We start from the raw sequence: 9,703 nt of genomic DNA on the forward strand, positions 1-9,703 counted from the left end.
CACCATCAATATCATCTCTTTGCTAACTATCGTCTCTTTCCTCTAGCAGCCCCCAAACCTGGCCTTCTTCTCCCCTCTGTCATCGCCTCCACAAAATCCTCCACATCACACATGTTCTCAGAAACTCGGACCACCCTCTCCATCATGGAAGGCACGAGGGAGACGCAGCTCATACGCATGTTGGAGCCCGCGGCGGCGGCGCCGACGGCGGTACACGCTAATGAGGGTGTGGCGGCCTTGGCGGCAGGCGCGGAAGAGTTGGCAGCTGCAGCAGATCTGTAGGGGGCACACGCAGTTCTGTATGGGGAATGAGCGGTTGAGGCCGCGCCCTGGGCGGCATGCGATGATGAGCTCGCTGTTGCCTTAGAGTTGGAGGCATGTGCCGATTTTCCCTGAGCCTGGAGCTACTGTGATGGAGAAGGAGTAGACGAATGGCCGGGCCTATGAAATGTTCAAGGACACGGTCTTCACTGACCCGAATCTCGACCCTTCCTTCTCAGAGAGGATTTTGCATCAGTGCAGAGAATATTTCAACATTGTCGCACCAACAGGCCAGTCCTGCAACAACGCCGACATGTAGCTGTTTATGTTTTTTTGTTTTCTGAACCTTGCTGATATGTAACGTCGCTATTATTTTGTTTGGTTGACTATGTATGAGTACGAACAATAATTTGTGCAATCATTTTCTTAAACAGGTGCTTATTAATTAGCACAAATCATATGTGTTATTGTCGGTCTGTGTTACTACACAACTCTCATTACTAAGTTGTTTGTCGGGTATCACACACATCTTATTACGTCGAATCATTTGTGTTGTTTTTTATCATCACAAACAGTTCACCCAAGTAACCTGTTTGCCCGGTATCATGCACATATTGTCACTTCTAAAGGTTTGTTTTTTATCATCGCAAACAGTTCATCAAAGTTGCCCATTTGCCGCGTATCACACACATCTTGTGAAGTTGAATCGTTTCTGTTGTTTTGGCTCATGGCAAACAGTTCATCCGAGTGAACTGTATGCCCTGTGCCGCACACACCTTGATCAGCCCAACCGTTCTATTGTGCTCCCTAATCTTTGTAGCAAACAGTTCACCTGACTAAACTATGTGTCGTATAGGGCACACACTTTGATATGGCTTCCTGTTTTTGTTGTTCTGACTCATCACAAATAGTTCCTATGGATCAACCATATGCCACGCATCGCACATGCAACTATAATTTGAATCGTGTTTGATGTCTCCGCCATCGCAAACATTTCGTATCATTTTTGACAGTTTTATTATATCATCGTTTGCGATTAATGCATGGCACACAATTTTGTCGAAGGGTCTCTGATTGGGCTACTTCTGCACTACAAGAACATCACCTGAGCAGATATCCAACCAATCCTGGACAAGCTGGCCTCCGTGCTCCAAAAATGCATGGCAAGCTCATGTCCTCTGATGCTCGTCTGGGGCTGATCCATTTGGTTTTATCAGCAATTCCAACCTACCTGATTACCATCTTCAAGCTCGGTGCATGCATGGGACATCAAACAAATCGACAAACCTACGAAAAAAAATCCTTTGGAGATCAAGGACGGACGCAGACCGTGGAATTGCTTTAGTGAACTGGTCCACCTTCTGCCGGCCCAAATGCCTTGGTGGACTTGGCATCATCGACCTCAAACACTTCGGATGGCCCCTACGGTTACGATAAAAGTGGCTGGAAAGGCACACGCAGGACAAGCCCTGGAGTGGCTCTCCCATCCCCTACTACAAAGACGACCTCACCCTCTTCGTGGCTGCCACCAACATCACCGTCAGCGGTGGCACGCACGCCAGGTTCTGGCAGGGCCGCTGGCTGGGCATGGATCCACCTGCAGAGCTGGCCCCTGACCTCTTCCGCCTTTGCTACACTCGATAGACAACAATGGCTTTCAGATTTGCACCGCATTTCCTTAGAGTCAGAAATGAGGCAATTCACTATCCTCTGGGCAAGATTGCACCACATCGTTCTTGTTCCAGCAAGACACGATGTGATCACTTGGAACCGCAATGGCTGCATCCTATACTACTAGCCCCGCCTACCGTTGTGACTTCTTTGGCTCCATTGCCAATGGAAACTATGGGATGCTGTGGAAGTCCAAGGTGGAGGATTCTTCTTTTGGCTGTTCCTAAAAGGCAAGATGGGGTGGCGCATGCTGGTGGGCGGCGAGTTGGCTGGTTGGCTCCGGTACGGTTGGGCGGTGGGGTTTGGAGTTGGGAGAAATCCTTGTCGGGTCTTCCGGCTCCGATACGGTGACGCCTGCGGGTGCCACCATTCCTCCCTGGAGGGTGTCGGTGGTCTTCATTCCCCACTACCTTCCGCGTGCTGAGGGAAATCCTAGGACACGTCCGGGCAGCAGCGTCATCGGCGTCCCATTCCTTCCTGGAGGTGCTACTTGGTTCACGGAGGATCGGAGCCTTGGATCGTGGTGGGTCGATTTTGGAGGGCACAGCGGTAGTGGGTCATCCGCGCTTTGTCGAGCTACAGGTGTTGGCATTGTTTCCTCTTCTTTTTCTTTGGCTTGTTGTGCTGCTCGCCCCAGCGTTTGCTCTGTGATCAGTGTTGGTGCTTTGGAATACAAAACGGGGGGAAACCCTTTTTCGGTAAAAGGCAAGATCCTCACCAATGACAACCTGGCTAGGCGAGGTATCCCACATAGCCCCAAATGCAACCTTTGCGACCAGCTCGGAGAATCTGCCCTACACCTCATCATCCAATGCCCTTTTGCTTGCTCTATCTGGCGGCGCATAGGAGATTGGCAGGACCTACCTACACTTCCCCTTGCGGCACAACATGTGACTTCAATCTCCTCCTGGTGGAAGGACCACATATGTCCTCACGGGTCACGGCGCCATGGCGGTCTCTACAACCATCTACACGGGTTGGAACATCCAGAAATAGCGGAAGAGAAGAGTTTTTGAGAAGAAAGTGCTTAAAGAAGACGAGGTGCTACACATATGATCAAGCAAGACACTATGCAACCAATGCTATCGATTCATTGGCTTAGTGACACTCAGAATTCTCCAGAACTTGTACCTGATTAATTATTCTCATTTCCTTTGTAAGGATGTTTGTATTTGTTTTCTCCTGCTTAATATATAGGCAGCTCAATCAGCCAATTCCTCAAACAAAAATAAGGTGAACTCACGGTCTTCCAAAAGTCTCCTGGTTAAGGTACTAATATCAGCCCCAAAAGCTTTATTGCAATGAAGAGTAGGTGACATGAAGCAAAGATTATCTCACCAGCGTGATATAACACAACACAATAGTTGATTTTGATTGAGTTATCACATTTCCCTATTGTTTAGATTCAGTATGTTTTAATTCAAATTTGAAGGTAATAGAGGAGACACTTTCATGTGCAGTAAATAGCTTCACAAAGAAATCATTTGTTTTTCTTCCATCTCATTTTGTTTGTAACAGATTATTCGCTGAAGGAATTTAGTTTTGTTCTGGCTTGCCCTCTCGTTGCATCTTGAATGGAAAAGCGCAGTATTTCGGTCACCTTTAGCTGAGCACAAGATATGCAGGGTAGAGGAGACCAAGAATAGCCATCATTTAGCAATGTCTACTATCACCCTGAAGTGGCCTTCACTTTACAATACTGAGCACAAAGCTTTTACACGTATATATAGTAAATTGCATTTTATCTTTACAACAAAAGATTTTCCATCTTTACCCACCCCCTATCACCCCCACCACCTACGCTTTATATTACATTTCCTGCTATACCCCATGCTCTCCTGTATCAAATGGCAACTACAAGCTACAGCCCCATGCTCTTGCAGGCATGTTATTATTCTGCCACTAGGAGTTTCTTTTACAAATGCTGTCACCCCCCCCCCCCCCCCCCCCCCCAATCTTTGTGTCAATGGTCCTGATCTGATGTATCATCATCATTCAGGCCACAAAATCATGCAAAAGAGGCGATTGCTCGAAGCGTTGCCGCTGATCCATCTGGTTCAAAGATTCATAGTCCGAAGATGCAATGCTGACACCGAGAGGAGCACCGGCATTGTAGATGTCGTCGTCACCGACGCCGGCGAAGTTTGCTTGGGCATTCGGAACCGAGAGGCCGCTGCCAGAGTGCTGTAGGCCGAGCGTGAGCGATACGTTGCCGTTTCCGTACCTCCCAAGCTCTGCCAAGTGGTAGGCCATGAACCGCGCGCTCTCGTCCGAGTGCTGCGCGACGGCGTTGTGGAGGAGGAGGCCTCCGTCCGCCTCACCGGATCGCTGGTCCTTCATCATCAGGTTCATGAAACTGTCGTCGGGGTTGGGCTCGTTCTGGAAGCTAACAGGTGCCCCGCCAACATTCATAGTTCCCATGCTGGCTCTCGACTCGCTTAGCTGGCTGGTCTCGCAAACCCGAGCCCTGGCGTTCTTCAGATCTTCATTCTCTTCTGAAGATGCCACTTTGCTCTTGCTTCTCGGCACATTGTCGGAGGAAGAGTTGGAGTCTTGCTCCAGATCACCGGTCTCTTCTTTGTACATGTCTTCAATCATTGGTTTCCAAAGGCGGACACGAGCGTTTATGAACCAATTCGAAATCTGGAAAAGCATGGAACAATAAAATAAATATCCTTGAAGAAACACATATAGCTGTTAGAAGGAGAAAATACTAAGTTGCAGGTTTTATGCTGTGGTTGGACACAAATAAATAATGAGAAATAAAATACAAGCAAGTACACTGTGCAATGGTAGAAACTTCAAAGACAAGTAAATAAGTATTCTGATGCTTCTACATTTATGCGAATTGCAAGATTTTTTCAGAAATAAAATCAAGTGTAGATCAATGATTTCAGCACAGGAAAAAACAAGAGTAAGTATTACCTGACTCCTTGTCAAGCCAGTCTGCCTTGCAAGCATTAACTTTTCAGAATCTTTTGGATACCTGCAAAATTGTTATGAAGAATGATAAGACACGAGAACAAAAGAAAAAGAAACAATATATAAGAAATTGTTTACTGGAAAGAACTTGATGAAGAAAGAAAGATGCTTACGGGTGAAGGAAGTGTTCAAAGAGCCAAGCGCGAAGAACTGTAACCGAGTTTTCAGGCAATCCCCTCTGCGGTCTCCAGGCATTCTGAGGAATCATACCGTACTGTTGGAAAGCACGCTGCTGCCTTAGCTGCTGATCAATGTACCGAAGACGGGTCAATTTGCCTTCCTTGCTAGACGGATTTTCTTCCTCGCCGAGCTTCTTCCTGATAGCATTGATCTGATCATTGATAGCGTCCTTCAAGCACCGGAAGTGTCGCGAGATTGTCTGCAGAGCAACTGCGGTGTAAGGCTTGGCAGATCCGGGCCCAGCCACCATGTCGAAAGATGCAACCACATTTTGCATTTGGTGGTAATAGTGCTTGTATTTCCGGTCCACCTGAAATATAAATTTTTATCTTAATGTTAGAATAATTTACTACCTTAAAAAAACATTGCAAAATACAAAGCAACATTCATTCTTAATGGATAGAAGCTATTTATGTTAGTCTCATCCAGAATCTACCAATCAATTGGCTAACCTCAACGTGTTAAAAGTCAAACTAATCGATTAGACATAGTGACAGTAAGTGTCAGTAACAGAAATCTGCATTTAGTTGTTCATATTTCAGAAGAAAGAAAGGTACAAGCAGCAATTGAACATAGTCACCAACCCACCTCATCCAACATTGCCATCAGTTTGGCCATCTTGTTCTGAAGCTCTTGCTTCTCAGCAGTGGACAGCTCAGGTGCTGCATTTGCGCCGGATTCTTGCGACGCGCCCTCGCTTTTTGGCCCTCCATCGGTCTCTTTGCCATCTGCTTTACCTGGTTCAGCTTGCTCTTTCTGAGCTTTCTGCTTGATGTTCTTCCAAACATTCACAACTTCATCTAGCACTTCTTGAGCTGCCTTGAGATACCTCGAGTGCCGGATCGCACGAGAGGCCTCAGACTGCATGTTCTTCATCCGGATGTCGTCTATTCTAAGGCTTTCCTGGTAAGAGTTTGGCGTCAACATGTCTGGTTTGATGGACCAGTATGGCAAGGACGGCGCGAGGATTTGTGTGTTGAGGCTCAGAGACAGCCCTTGCCCTTGCCCTTGCCCTTGCCCAACCGGAACATCCGACGAGTCATGGTTGTTCAGGACACCAAACTCGAACTGTGCACCATTGTGGGGATCATCATGGATGAGTTCAGCACCACCACTCTGTGCTCCATCCATCATATGCATCAACATCTCATTCTTCATATCTTTCACATGACCGAAGGAGCGTTGCCCATGGTGGGAAGCAAGCATGTCCTGCGACTCCCTTGCCGATGAGTCCTGGGACATTGCAGAATGATGGCCATGGGCAGGCATCTCCATGAAGTTCTGCTGAGTCTGCAGAATGCCGCTGAACTCAGTGTATGGCCCAGAAGATGGATTGTTCAGATAGAGCAAGTTGCCCAGAGCAGACGACATCGGATAGGATGCACCGCCCGGGTCTCTCGAGTACATGTCTTGCGACTCTCTTTCGCTGCCAGGGCTCGAGTAGTAAGTAGCCATCTCTCTTTTACTGACCCAGATCACCGTGAAGCATAGATATTATGAACAACCAGTAGCAAGTTTCAGTACAAGATCAATCCAACCTCCTGCAATGGACAGAAATGAAATGGGCTGATAAGAATATGCAACCAAGTTTTAAAATCTGAGCAAGTAACTATTATTTTTACTGACGTAAAAAAAAAGGGACTGCAAGTGTTTGTAAAGCAGTTGAATGAAAGATCTCCACAACACTCTGAACGTGAAATGTTTGACAACAGAAAAACAGCTTGCTCTGCAGTGGCAGCAGTAGCAAAACAGAGGTCAGTCTTCACAAGTTGGAAACCAAAACTGAGGTTCAGGCCCGGTTTTGGCAGGATTTTAGGTAAGTCTGTTTGAAATGCAGTCCTCTGCAAAAAACTTGCTCGAGAAGTGGGATTTTTGCAAGGTTCTGGCAGGAACTGACAAGGTGACGTGCGAATTTGCAGGCTAAAGGTACAAGTGGTCCTTCAAACTTTCAGATTGGATCAAGAAAGTTTTGGGCTCTGTGCTCCTCCTCCTCCTTTGTTATCAGGATAACAGGAATATATGCTTGTGAATTCCTACTGTTATACCAACCCAAGTAGCCGGATAACACAAGTAACCAGAATCAAATCATTGCACCAGTGTATTCCTTTTTTTTTTTTCATTCATTCAAGAATCATATGGACAACGCCACGGTCTTACTGCGGAAAAACCGCGGCCATACGCAAAAAAAGAAAATTGCGTAGATAACTAGAGTTTCAGCGAATGATTATCGAGTGATTAGTTACTGATCGTTTGCCAGGAGTACCTTGTTAAACCAACATGAAACCCCTCGAAGACGCTCCGCTAGCGCGTTACCGATGCGAGGATGGCTTCCTGATCAATCTGCAAGAAGAGATGAACCTGCTCAGCTCAGTTGCTCGGCGGAATTCTGTTCGAAAACTCGATTTTACGATGCGAAAGAGGCGGCAGAGCCAGGAGGAAACTCCAAGGCAGCAAGTCCGCAGTTTACAAGCTAGTACTGCATGATAAAGCTAAAGTAAGCACCACTTAGTTTCGATAAAACAAAAGAGGTAAGGTAGGATTTGATTAGCACCAAGAATCTTTTATAGAGCAGTGACTCAACACAATAACAGCTTCAAAAAGGCAAGGGTAACAGGAAACAGAGCTTTTGAAGAGCTGGACTCGATGAAAGGAGGAAATCAAGGAGAAAGAAAAAAAAGAGTTTTGCAATTCGGCCATCAATCAGATAATAAGCTCAAATTACAGGCCAATAATCGAACATGCTGCTGTAGATATCACATAATTCAGAGGGGAAAACACTGAACTCAAGAAGAGAAGAACATGCTACGCAGCAAGAAAGGCAGGAGCTATAATAAATAAAGGTAATAAAAAGGATTAAAAGGGGGCCATATTTTTCTCCTGAACTTTCAATTCCTCAAGAAAATCCAACCACCTCAGAATCGACTGGCACCCCGTGCAAAATCCCCGGACACCGAAAAAACGAGCAGCTCGAAATTCAGAAGGCGTAGCAGAGGCCTACTTCTGCAAATCCAGGAAACCGGAAGAGCATAATTCAGCGAAACCCTGTCATCGGACTGAAAGCGGAGAAGAGGCAAGCAGCCATACATGCAAGAAGAAGAAGAAGAGAAGGTGCAGCCGCAGGGAGACGGAGGTGCAGAGCAGGGGAGGGGAGGGGAGGTCATAAGAAAATGGAAGGGAGGGGGACCTGGGGGCGAGGGTGTGCTCCTCGTGGGGGGCAGGCGGAAGAAGAAGGAGGAGAAGAAGAAGATTGCATCCAGAGCTGATCTCCTCCTCCTCCACCAGGCTATGGAGAGAGTAAGATAGAGGGAGAGAGAGGGAGGGGAGGGGGTGGGGAGAAAGATAATGGATCCTCCCAATATGGGGACAAAATCAGATCCCAGGACTAAAATACCCAAAAAACCAGAGCTCAAAAGGAGAAAAAGCTCCTCCCTTTCCCTCTCCCTCTCTCTCTCTCTTGCTCTGTTTCTTCCCTCAGAGTTGAGAGTGCAGACCCCTCCTCCCTCTCTCTGTCTAACTGTGCAGCAGCTGCCTAAATAAAAATAAATAAATAAAAAGTAGGGGGGTGAGCTCAGAGAGAGAGACCACCCACTAACAGCACCAAATATGGAATAATTTGGTTTCCTGATTTATTATTATTATTATTATTATTAGTTGGTGTGGACTGGGCAAGAAGATTATTAGTAGTATGTTGGGAGTATGTATGTATGTCTGTCTACTCTTCTCTTCCCTTCCCTTCCCTTGCCCTTTAACTAACCTTCTCCTCCCCAACTGCTGCCGCTTGGAGCCATTTGCTGGTGCAACCACCGCAAGCTCCGGCTACTTGTCGTCGCCCCGTCGGCTTGTTTCTCCCTTCACGATAAAGTCTAAGCAAAAAAAAATTCACACGTAGAAAAACACAAACAAGCAAATAAAATTCAGAGAGAGCAAAAAAAATTCAAAGTTTTTATCCTGCAGCCGTAGCAGAACCACCAGCAAATGGAGATATGCAGGCAGGATGGCCAAATCATTTGGGGTTGAGGGGATTCATCACGTGTGACATCGACGCCCCAATGGGAGGGAGGGGGAAAACAATTAGTGGTGGGGTTCTTGGCCTGGCCTGGCCTTGGGTGGTTCATGTGGCCCACCAGCCCAAGTTCATCCTCTCCCTCTCTCTCTATAACTCTCTCTTGCTTGTTTGGAGAGCTGTCTTAGAACCCAATTCAAGGCCCTTGAATGGGTTCAAAGGAGATGGCATCCCCAGTTGAGGCGGCGACAACGGCCCCGCGGCGGATCCCTTCTCGGCGCGGCGCGGCGTGGAGAACATGGACGGATTGGGGCTAAATTTTGCATGAGCAGAGTAGAATGGATGTCACCACACAGCATATATGGAACTAACTAAAGTCCTGGGGGCAGAATGTCCCAGCATGCTGCCCAAAATATCAATCTGTTTCAAAAAAACACTGTACTTTACTTGCCTCTGCAGTAAAAACAGCACTAATGTTGTCATGAGGACCCAATTATCTTTACTGTCTACCTCGCGGCGAAGTTACGTTGCCACTCGCTCTTTTTCATCGTGGTTACTGCGCCATCTATATATGTATTCAATGACCTTAGCGCACACGTGATCCGT

The 9,703-nt window shown here is 46.9% G+C and overlaps 1 protein-coding gene across 2 annotated transcripts; it reads right to left on the bottom strand.

Moving 5' to 3' along the window:
- Positions 1 to 3,552: 3,552 nt before the first annotated feature.
- On the bottom strand, positions 3,553 to 8,568 carry LOC123110076 (BEL1-like homeodomain protein 7). 2 transcript variants are annotated; one of them, XM_044530510.1, is made up of 6 exons: positions 8,179 to 8,568; positions 7,358 to 7,434; positions 5,683 to 6,635; positions 5,028 to 5,404; positions 4,858 to 4,918; positions 3,553 to 4,575 (listed from the first exon to the last, which is right to left on the bottom strand). In XM_044530510.1, the coding sequence occupies exons 3-6, from the start codon at positions 6,547 to 6,549 to the stop codon at positions 3,928 to 3,930; spliced, it is 1,953 nt and encodes a 650-aa protein (XP_044386445.1). In that variant the 5' UTR covers positions 6,550 to 6,635; positions 7,358 to 7,434; positions 8,179 to 8,568; the 3' UTR covers positions 3,553 to 3,927. The 2 variants fall into 2 exon arrangements, with proteins under 2 accessions (XP_044386445.1, XP_044386444.1); XM_044530509.1 differs by having other exon boundaries at positions 8,279 to 8,564.
- Between the last annotated feature and the right edge of the window lie 1,135 nt (positions 8,569 to 9,703).

The sequence above is a fragment of the Triticum aestivum genome, chromosome 5B, assembly GCF_018294505.1.
Source record: "Triticum aestivum cultivar Chinese Spring chromosome 5B, IWGSC CS RefSeq v2.1, whole genome shotgun sequence".
NCBI classification, from domain to species: Eukaryota; Viridiplantae; Streptophyta; class Magnoliopsida; order Poales; family Poaceae; genus Triticum; species Triticum aestivum.